We start from the raw sequence: 11809 nt of genomic DNA on the forward strand, positions 1-11809 counted from the left end.
AACATATAGATCTGCCATGCCGTGTTGTGCATCGCATCGCATCGCGCCGCGCCGGCACTGCTCTGCCGGAGAGTGCACCAATTGCGAAACTGCCGCAGCCGTCCGACCGCACGGTGAACCGTTAAGACTGAAAACGACCGACGTGGCCGGCCTGCCGCGACGGTGACAGTTTAGCGCTATCGGCTTAAAAAAAAAAAAAAAGAGACGGGTTGATCATTCGACTCGTCGGAGAATCGAGATAAGATAAGACGCCCCTCGAGCGCACCTTTGCTCTTATCGGATATCGATCTTCTTCGACAAGGGAGAACATTTTTCGATTATTAGTTTAATCGTATCAGGCGTAGGATTGATAAACGTAGCGTTATCCTTTTTTATCCCGTTAGACACGTGAGATAATTAATATTGAAATAGTAATAGAGCTACAGAGCGACCAAATCAACCCGAGCGCGCGTTCTACTTTTTAAAAATAAAATATTTTACCGTCGCTTTTATGTACGGTTACCTATCGCGATGGAAGTTTCTCGAATGAACATTCGGATTTTGGGAGACGCAGCCTGCAGCGAGACCACCGCGGCTAGTGGTCCACGAGAGATGCAACTCCCTCAGGCTCCGGTCATATCGATCGACAGAACACGTGTTCTCCCACCCAGTGATTCTCAACGTTACTGCAACTGCGTGTGGTTGTAAAAGGCCAAGCCATATTCGACTTTGAGGTTTCTCGCGATTTTCTCACTAAATAATTTATATATATCTCGCGGTTAAATATTATTTCCGTATATAGTTACGGTTAAGATGAAAGCGCGCGTCTGCTTAAGATAAATCCTTTTTCAATGATCGTGAGTTCTTGAAACAGAATGAAATGTGCGTAGTATCGCATTCGCACGTTCCGATTGGGCTCCCTCGAGCTCACAGATCCTCACGCACCTCTTCGCATTTCGAAGCGTATACTCGTTCGCGTGAGAACAAAATCAGGGGAAAGCTGGGCCGAGCGCGCGATTCAGGATTCTAGAACTTTTCTGTTTTCTCGGCCAACTTCTCCTCTATACCTTCCGCGAAACGCTCACTGAGTTGCTCGACGTAACGTCGCTGTGATTTTACACGCGAATCGTATTACTTTCACGTTAAATTCCGCCGCCGTTTAGACGCGCGCACCGCAAATAAGAGCGAGCTTCGCCCGCTTCATCGTATAGCGACTATGATCATTGAATCGAATGATGACGATATCGAACGAAAATTACGCACACATATTTGCTGCCAGGGTTGAAAGAAAACGTATCGCTTCTTCCCGCTTAATTGTAACAACAGCAGCATCGTTGTAACCGTTGTTTCCGCGTATTTTTAGAAATCGATCGTCCATACGAAGCGCGCATTAGTGTATTCCAGTTCCTCTCTACGCCGTTCATCGCACGGAGTATAAAGAGGAACGTTAGACCGACGCGCCGACGGCTTTGTTTACGATATTTTATTATTTACTGTCATTTGCAGAAAGCGAGCAGGGTTCTTGGGAAAGCGGGTTGTCGTACGAATGCCGGTCACTTCTTTTCAAGGCTCTGCATAACTTGATTGAACGGTGTTTGCTATCCCGTGACTTCGTTCGCTTAGGAAAGTGGTTTGTGCAACCTTACAATGGCTACGAGAAACACCGTTGTAGCAGGTAAACGATTGTTTAGTAATAATATCTTTGTTACCACATTCTGCATTTTACAAAATATTTTCGAGAGTAACGACACTTTTATTTTATTTTGAGAATGTACTCTTTCCCGATAAGAACACTTGGTATTATATATGCTAAATCACATAAAACTAGACACATTTAAGATGTACAATAGTGTTCAAGCTGTACATATCGTATCTAAATATTTTATCATGAAATAAGTACGTAAATGGTCATCATGAAATGAATGTTCGGAACTTAGAGCTATATGTAATTAGATATTTGTAAATGTTTGATGTGAAGGATTAAATATGACGCAGATACGTGAATAGGATGCGTAAATCTAAAGTGTGCCCAATTTAATGTGATAACGAGTACAACACGCACCAAGTGTACACAGTATAAATTACTTCTGCGGTTCAAAACAGTACAAAAAGTATAGATTTGATCGATAAATCTTTAAATTTCTTTATTATATTTGCAGCAGCCACTTGTCGTTCTCATTTGCATTCTTCGTTCACGGAGAAAGTACTGTGTGCGCAAGTGTGGACGTCAGGCAGCATCCTGCGGTGCGACATCTTACAAAGACATGTCTGCAACGTACCCAGACCTCCCAATCTGGCGTTAAAGGTAAGTATTGCTTATTACGAGAGAGATAAGGATCTACAGCCATGGTTGGCACGAGGAAAATTTGATCGTTATCAACTATCAACGTCAACGTATTTTTTATCTTGTTCCACAGTGATCCTAGCTCCTTATGGACTAGCAGGCACGTTAACGGGTCAGGTGAGCCGTATGGACAGTCAACTTCTCGAAGAGTGGAAACACTTCTATCCGATCAGTACCGGTAGTAACTCGGAGACCGGGCTTCCGCCCCTCGTGGAGGTCCTCGTCGGTGGCGTGCGCATGCGTTATCCCTCTTGTTACGTCTTGGTTACGGATATGGATGATACGCCACCCGAGACTCCTCTCTCGCCACCAAGCAGCCCCGTCACTTGCGAGCGACCGCTTTTAACGCAACAGGAACTGAGCGCAGCTACCGAATTGCCGGAACGCGTGTGGGCAGAATGTACTTTGAGTTCACCGATGTCCGCTTCCAAAATAGAATCTTCCACGGAACCTGGAACCTGGACGTTCGTGGAACCGACGCAAAAGTCTTCCTGTACCTGTTCATGTTCGAAGTAAGGATAGCGGAAATTTACGCTTTTTTTTATTTCGACTTTATTGCATTGTGCAGAACACTGTCTTTAGATTCCTATTTCTTAGATTTTAATTATATATATATATATAAATTAATTGTTTACTATGTAAATTTTAATAAGTTTATTAAATTATTTTAATTGATACAATTAATAGCGGTCTAAAGTCAATTACGATCTTTTTTTTTATATAATATATTGAACGTAATAGTAAACATTTAATTTTTGTTATATACCGCGTCAGTTGAATAATTAGTAATATTTGCCATCATATTGGTTTCTGTTTGCATGTAATAGCACAGAATATAGAATCGTAGAATATCCAAATTATTATAGATAAGTAGTAGTGTGTGATGGCTGTTGTAATGTGTGCATGGAAAATTAGTCTTTGAACAGATGGCTCAAATGCAAGTATTCTTGATAGCCAGCTTGTTAATGCATTTATTATTATAAAGTTACATTTAAAGCCAATTAAATTTTTTGCTCATAATTTTAAACCAAAAACGTAAACATAATTTTATTGACTACTTTATCGTCATTACAATAAGATAAGAAGATTGTAATATTATTATGCGTTGCATTTGAGCTTTTACAAGAAAAGTATATTAGGGCCGAGTATTAATGAGATATAGTATGAATCCAACCAAAAGCTAAAGAGACCTGAAGTATTGTGTTTAAATGAAAAATCCTACTGTAATTTCTACAGTCGCCACATGTATTTTCTTACATATTTAAATATGAAGACTAGCTTAAAATGACATATCGTTAATATAATCTTAGCTAATTTTTCCTTGACATTTAAGTATGTGATTGCTTAACTTTTATATTTGAAAAATAGTGTGGCTGTCAAAATACTCAGGTATGCACAGGTTATTTTTTGTAGTCATTAATTTTAAAAAATAGAAAGCTCAAAATAAGTGTGTGACTTTAAATAAATAATTTAAATAATATATAATATTTATTAACAAAAACTATTAAAATGTAAGAAGAAATATTAATAGCAAGATTATTTGAAATAATTTAAATAATTTACAAGAATTGTTAATTCGCAAGCAAAACATTTAGCTTTTTGTTTGCATTTGGATCATTTTCTTAAAATAAATGATTATGTATTCACCATTAGAATAGTGCGATAAAACATCGTCATAAGTATGTCGTATTTTAAACTAGTCTTCATATATGCAATTTAACGAAGTTGATATATGAGTTGTTGCTTTAGGATTCTATAAGATAAAATGATAGAGGAGATATGTTCGCAAGAAAACGAGATGTTAAATGCATCGGTTGCAGGTATACGACCCCCGGGGGTTGGAAGAGCCTGGCCTCCTCTCAGGTTCAGAGGGAGAGGGTAGATAAAGGTGGACGGAGGGTCGTACCGTTTCACCGACGGTCTACCACTCAGTGGGATGCTTGTCCCTCTGTCCCTGCTAATGCCCCCAGGTGGGTAATTTTTAGGCCTCCAGATATGAAGGGAGAAAGAGATCATTTTCATCATTTCTCTTAATCAATCACTGCAATAACGCCAGTTTTACGTATGATCGTAATGATCTTCCATAACTTCACATGCAGATTCATCGCTTTCGACAGCTCCATCATGTAATATATTCAAATAACTCGGTACACAATATAACGTATTAATCAGATTTCATTTTAACTATACAAAAGTGCGAGGCATGTATCTTCTTAAACGCGATCGAGTCACGGCGTGAAGAAAAACGAACGGTAGACTAATATTTTTTTTACATTTGATGTGTGTAAAACTGTGCAAAAATGTCTTACAGAGTATTTAGAATTTTTCAGTGGGTAAATGGGACCTTCTAATGTCAATGTTATGTGAATTCTACGGTATAAGGTTGCCAATTTTTTTACGTGTACTAATACAACGTAGTAAGTACAGAACTTAACGTCGACTAGCTCTATAACAAATTTATACCAACAATATATTTCCTCAATGAATTATTTCTATATTAGTTATAAAAGCAAAAGCAAGGAATAGAACTCGGTTAATAAACTTTTGCACACGATTTGTCGACTTAAAAAAAGTATTATCACGCGCATGATTCGGTAGCAGATAGGATCTGAGCTGTTTTTACACACGATTGGTAGTGCACTATCTTCTAGCATGTATCGTCCTCTTAGTTGAGTTATTTATTTTGCTTGTAATATACATAGAAAATGGTATATGCTTTGCATGTGAATATTGTTCGATATTTCTAGCATTTATTTTGCCCTATAAGTTGTCGTTTTTACGTTCATCTATAACATATAACAGGCTTCTATTCATGTTCATGCACATTTTATATTTCAACAGGCGCGGCATATGCTTTTTCTCGAACAATTCATCTCAGTAATACGCACAAAGTTATTACTTTAATAACATTATTAGTATGTTGAGAGAAATAAACGAAAATGTATTGCTGTAACGCTAAAATATTGTCAAATATATATCATCGAGATGATTACGATATAGGGAAAATTGTAATCTGAAATAACATTTTAATTATTTAGTTTTGAGAAATACTGTTTGAATGTTGTTTTACTCTAATGTCATTCTGGACTGGTCTTCCCTGCATCGAAATATATATTGTTCAATGCTTTCTCTCATTCTTTCATGCTCGATATGAGTACTAAACTTCTTTTTTATTGCAACCTAACGACAAATATCCTAGGACATATCCGTACGTAATCAATCTGTTTAAAAATTGAGTAGGTCGGTACTGAGTAGAACGGAAGCACCTAGTACACCACCGGGTGGTCCACCTTCCTACTCGCGCGGACCACCAACGGGAGGAGATTGCTTACCGGTGCCGTCGGTTGGCTCGCCAGGTTCTCCGGCACCATCGCCTCTTCTAACTCCGCACTCCGAGCCTGCGTCGGTCCCGCCCGCGGAACCAACGATGCCGACTCTTAGCCCGCAGCCTCCACCAAGTCACACAAACACTGCCCCACCCCTAACCCCGTCACAAGGGCCCAAGTCTATTTCTTCCGCGTGCAACAACCAGGTGCACAGTCCATCGGTTCCCGGACCGATACTGAAACGACCAATCTTGGTGTCCCGAGAATACGAAGGTGCCCTTTTGGATGACGAGCAACCGTTATCCTGGCTCTACGATTATTCGCTCCAGGAGGCTTGGCTGAATCATCCTGTGAAGCGTTTCAAATCCATGAGTATCAGCGGTCCTCCGACCAATCGAAGCAACGTTCTATACCCACCGATGAACTCTCAAACGCTCCAATCTCAAGCTCCCAAGCTGGAAATTAAACAAGAACCTGTCGCAGTTGTAAGTAATATCCATAATAGGAAAGAGATCAAGATAAATTAAATCATCTAAGCAAATTACATCTGCTCCGAAAATATTTTTATCAAATTATAGGAAGAATTTCAATCTTTTTAAGTGGCTATTGGAGTCTTAGTGAAATTTTATGTAATTTATTTATAAAATTTACAAGTTATATATATATATATATATATTAGAAATTTGCAATTGATATATTTTACCTCCAATCCAGGGCAAAATAAAATATAATTTAACATATCTATAGAAAATTTTTTATTCATTAACTTGAAAAGGAAAAAGACATTTTTATTTACAAATTTTATTTGCAAAGATCACAAAAATATTTTAAGTTGTCTTCAATTCCAGAGCAAGTGCCCAGCTTCTTCATTTATAAGATGCATTATAGAATGCATTAATGATAAACTATGTCTTGTGATATCAGGGCGAGTGTATCGGAAGAAGAACAGATCCGTACGAGTTCGATGCGACAGGCGAGGAAAATGGCACGAATGTCGATGGTCTCCGACGACAAAGGGACGATCCATCTAAACCAGGATCTCTTTTCACTAGCGAGGGTCTCCAGCCATCCTACAAAGATCTAGATCAAATATTCGACAACTCTGATCCTGATACTTCCAGCGACGAAACGGTAAGTTTAAGTTTATATGTTACAAGTAGTTGATATATACAACCCTGCATCCTACACACAAGGATAAACAAGGAAAATAGGCGACACCGGAATGCTTGAAAATCATAACGGATGTTGGATAAGATACATTTATGTTCACAGAATTTGAATCAACTACAGATACAAACACCGCCAGGCTCGAACAAATCTGGTGGATTGCATGAGGAAACAAGGGTGGACGGTACGAACAAAAATAATAATCGAGGAGTCACCGTTCTACGACCAGAAGAACTATCCAAGATGTTTCCAACTCCTCCTTCTCTGGAGCATAATCCTGTTGCCTCGCCTTGCCAACTGAGTGACCCCCTTATGGACCAGACTGAGCTGTTGATGCCTTCGCGACCGCTCAGACACCTGCCCGACATCTATCCTAATATGGGTTCTCCGCAAGAAGAGCCAATTGACGATTGGTCATACGTGTTCAAGCCGGCGGCCATCAGCAAGATGGTCGGTTCTTCCAAGTACGCACCTCTCACGAATCTGCCTAGCCAATCTCTGCCATCCATCACACTGCCATCGCACTGCGTGTACAGACCTTCCTGGCAGTGCAATCCTGCTTCCACCAATCAGGCGGACAAACCTCTTCCACCAACCAGGCCCGGATCAGTGCAACAGCAGCAGCAACAACAACAACAGCAGCAACAACAGCAGCAGCAGCAGCAACAACAACAGCAGCAGCAACAGCAACAGTCTTGTCCACAAAGTCCGGCGCCACCTTATCGTTCGAACACTCTGCCCGGTAGGCCACCTCCACCTCCGTACGATCAACCCAGTCCAGCTACATCTACCACTTCCTCGTATCTCAATAAAAATCTCAACAGCATCGAGGCGGATACACCGGGACCCGCTCGCGCGCCTGAATCAAATTCCCTCGTAGTAAATATTCTTCTGGGTGACACCGCGCTCAACATCTTCCGCGATCATAACTTCGATAGTTGCAGTTTATGTGTGTGCAATGCTGGGCCCAAGGTTGTAGGCAATATTAAGGGCGCCGATGCGGGCGTTTACCTTAGCAATTCGTGGGCTGGTTCCGCGCTCTTCCAGGACGACGATCAAATTAGATGTAGTTGCGGCTTCAGCGCCGTGGTGAATCGTCGACTCGCGCACCGAGCGGGTCTGTTCTACGAAGATGAGATGGAGATTACGGGCGTCGCCGAAGACCCAGCGGAGAAGAAGAAGGGCTCGCTTACCGCGGTTGCGTGTCCTGGAGCGAAAGCGACCCCGGAGGGTCTCGACACGATACTACCGAATGTTCTCGAGTTACTTCGCGAGCAATGCCTGATCGTCCAAAGTTCAGCTAGCAGTCTGTACAGAGCGGCTAGGATATGCGCTACCATGAAAAGCTATCCGACGTTGACGCCGACGGTGAACACCCTGGAGTTCAACGATGGCAACGAGGTGTGTGTTGCCGCGCTCGATCAAGGCAAACTCGACGGCGCGCATAACGAGAGAGCGGCACGCGTGAATGGCGTGCATCGATGGGTGTTCCTCAGGGCGCGAGGTCCCCAATGTAGCGGCGACATCGTGCGAATGATGAGGTCGCTGCAGCCGTTGCTCCAGGACGCGGTGCAGAAGAAGTGTACGACACGCATGTGGGAGGCGCCGTATACCGTCACTGGGCCGCTCACGTGGCGACAGTTCCATCGTTTGGCCGGTCGCGGCACCGACGATCGTTGCGAACCACAACCGATACCCGCTCTAGTCGTCGGATACGATCGCGATTGGTTGTCATTGTCACCGTACGCGGTCTGCTTCTGGGAAAAACTGTCATTGGAACCGTTCGCCGGGCCCAGGGACGTCGCCTACGTGGTCGTCGCACCTGACAGCGATTGTATTGTCAGTAGAGTCAAATCGTTCTTCCGAGAACTTTCTTGCACGTACGAGGTAAAAATACAAATATTATTTATTTTATATAAATGATTCTACTCTCTCTAACACTAAAATTAACTGTTTGAAAGAATTATTTTGTTTAGCGTTACTGAGATTTTTGTTTTTCTGTCATTTTTTTAAAACTACATTAGAAAAAATTTTTTGGTATTATTATATCCAATTTGTAGTTTTCGCGCGATTTTTGCTCAATTAATTTTGTCTTCAATTAAAGGGAATATTATAGTTTAAGACTTTGTTTTTTAATTTTGTCGCAGATTTGCCGGTTAGGAAGACACACGCCGATCTCGAAACAACTACGTGATGGAATTCTGCGCGTCGGGAAATCGACTGTGCAGAAACTGGCAAAGCAACCGATGGACGATTGGTTCAAGTTTTTGGGGGAAAATTACATAGGCGAACTATTGAAATTGTACGCTCAAGTGTGTAATCATCGATTGGCCCCGTATCTTACGCAGGTCATACAAGATCGCAGTTTGTTGGATCCCGGTGATTCTCAACTAGCCAATAAGCAGCAGCAACAGCAATCCACAACAGTTCCCGTTCCCGATACGATGCCAGCTACACCCGATGTATTAACGACAAAACCCGAATCTGTCGGTATGTCTCGTCGATAATCGCATTTTAGCGATATGATTTTAGCGTGTCTGCTCGGGTTGGGGTCTAGCGAGATTCGTTGCCTTTTGCAGAAGGGGAGAATCCGAGGAGCGAGACTCCCTCTTCGAGCACAGCGACGAATCAGACCACTACTAATACAACCGGTAATACGACACCGACCTCGCAAACCACAAGCAACACGACACCGATTACTACGACCACAGGCCCGGACGAGGAGGAGATCGAACCTCCAGCCATCGTTGTCTACTTTGTCGAACCTTTCTCCTTAGGCGGCACCGAGGATCCCGATCGACGACGTCTCGCCATTTTGGCTCTACTCAGAGCTTACTCTTCCGCGATCAATAGCATGCCTGAGAATATGAGATCAAATATTCACGTTCAGGTAATTAACCGAAATTCTAGTACAAAATTCCGACGATGAAGAATAAATAGTTTTAAAACTCAGTTGGTCAGTATTCTAAATTGTGTTTTTACGGCATGTTTTGACAACTGCGATTAATATGCTTTCAGATAATATCCTTGGAAAGCATAATGGAATTGGGTCGAGCTCGAGAAAGGCGAAAAATTCAAGACGAGATGAGAGCCTTGGCGTTGAATGTTTTCTTGCAAGGGCGTCGATTATTGAATCATAATTCTACGGTGAAAAGCCTCACTGGTTTCGGTACCGCCGCCGCTGCTGATCTCTTCCTCAAGAGTAAAGATGTAAGACTTCATTGTTAGATCGATTGCTTGCTACGTGTTGTGAATATGATCCGAGTTTCGTTTATGCGCCGCGATATCAGCGCGAAATCAGAACAATATATAAATTGTTTTCACTCATTTAGTAATATTCTTGCAATTATGTATCAGGAACGAAACAGAGCGCCCTATCGCCTCTACGCACCGGCCTTCGTGCTAGCACCACTGCGTGCAAAGAGCGAAGCTCCCGAATCGTTCGGCATGCCGAGACCCGAAGAATGCGCGGTGCTCTACTTGAGTTACTGTTTGAGCGAGGATCAGTCTTGGCTGTTGGCAGCCGCAACTGATGACAGGGGCGAAATTTTCGAGACCGCTACTATTAACATCGACATACCCAATAGAAAAAGACGAAAGCGCGCCTCGGCTAGACGCATTGGCCTTCAAAAGCTCATGGACTTTATATTGGGCGTGATGTCCCAAGGTGTAAGTAAAATATTTATATAATAAATTTACATAAATTAAACCCAGCGATATCTGAATATTTGTTATTACAAATGTATACAAAAAAATCACGATTCGAGATTCCATTAGTAATTTTTACTCTTATTAAAAACATTTGTTCTTTATATCAGTGCATATTATTCATTTTGTAAATACTGTCTCACGTTTTGTATCATTAAATTATTTTTATTGCAGGTACAACCATGGAGATTGGTTGTGGGTCGAGTAGGGCGTATCGGGCATGGCGAATTAAAAGGATGGAGTTGGTTACTTTCTAGGAAAGCACTTTTGAAAGCTTCAAAACATCTGAAAGAGATATGCGGACAGTGCAGTCTCTTGTATCCCTCGGCGGCACCTTGCGTACTCAGCGCGTGTTTAGTCTCGCTCGAACCGGACTCTACTCTGAGATTAATGGCCGATCAATTCACTCCCGACGAAAGATTCAGTCAGGCGTCTGTAAACTGCCAGTTATCTACACCTCAAGATGTCACATGTACTCATATACTTGTTTTTCCTACATCCGCTACCACTCAGGTAAGGAAATTTAATTATATATACATAAGAGCCCACTTATATTAGTTCTCGGATAGAGTCAGGCTAAACACCGCTGTTGTTTTGACACTTCAGTCGTCGCAGACCGCATTTCAAGAGCAACACAACGTACCCGAGTTGGGAGACGACGAATTGTTTTCCGCTCTGAACGATGACATGGAGGGAGGCATGGAGGGAATGGGTGATTTTAACGATATTTTCAACGTTTGGCCTGAACCGGGCGCAGGTGGTGGTCAAAGTCCAAACGGAAGTCCGCATCGTCCGGAAGCTTCGCCGCATGGAGGAGACGGCGGTGGATCAGGCTTAGGCAATCATGACGGGCCTGGTAGCCCATTTCCGTGCAGCAATACGCCAAGAGTAAGTCACTTTTTATTTTTTCATTTTTATTTTTATTTTTTTAATAAAGTTTACGGCTGTGTACTATATCTATATGTAAATTTATATGCAAGTTTTTATGTTATTCACAGATAGCGACGACTGAGCAAGCAGAAGAGGTTGGCACGCTCCTACAACAACCGCTCGCTCTTGGCTATCTAGTATCGACTGCGCCAACGGGACGAATGCCACCATGGTTTTGGGCAGCTTGTCCGCATCTCGAAAACGTTTGTCCGGTATTCCTGAAGAACGCGTTACACCTGCACAGTCCCGCGATACAACAGAACAGCGACGATTTACTTCAGCAACAAAACGCACCCACTGCTCATCCATTGGACTCGCAGTACACCACTGACGTGCTTAGGTTCGTATGGTATTC

At 42.3% G+C, this 11809-nt stretch overlaps 1 protein-coding gene across 4 annotated transcripts in view; it reads left to right on the forward strand.

The window, feature by feature from the left end:
- Skd (mediator complex subunit skuld) overlaps positions 1-11809 on the forward strand; it is a 32633-nt gene that overhangs the window by 19090 nt on the left and 1734 nt on the right. Inside the window, exons 3-16 of one of the 4 annotated variants that reach the window (XM_077407617.1) lie at positions 1486-1654; positions 2139-2284; positions 2397-2835; positions 4144-4293; positions 5564-6134; positions 6574-6780; positions 6922-8703; positions 8964-9306; positions 9396-9706; positions 9835-10026; positions 10174-10485; positions 10699-11037; positions 11131-11412; positions 11523-11794. In XM_077407617.1, coding sequence (XP_077263743.1) covers positions 1486-1654; positions 2139-2284; positions 2397-2835; positions 4144-4293; positions 5564-6134; positions 6574-6780; positions 6922-8703; positions 8964-9306; positions 9396-9706; positions 9835-10026; positions 10174-10485; positions 10699-11037; positions 11131-11412; positions 11523-11794 — 5515 coding nt within the window. Of the gene's footprint in view, positions 1-1485; positions 1655-2138; positions 2285-2396; positions 2836-4143; positions 4294-5560; positions 6135-6573; positions 6781-6921; positions 8704-8963; positions 9307-9395; positions 9707-9834; positions 10027-10173; positions 10486-10698; positions 11038-11130; positions 11413-11522; positions 11795-11809 lie in introns of all 4 variants that reach the window. The other 3 variants (XM_077407618.1, XM_077407619.1, XM_077407620.1) reach the window with 3 other exon arrangements.

Source organism: Temnothorax americanus, unplaced genomic scaffold (assembly GCF_048541705.1).
Source record: "Temnothorax americanus isolate GAGA-0224 unplaced genomic scaffold, ASM4854170v1 Scaffold23, whole genome shotgun sequence".
In the NCBI taxonomy this organism is placed as follows: Eukaryota; Metazoa; Arthropoda; class Insecta; order Hymenoptera; family Formicidae; genus Temnothorax; species Temnothorax americanus.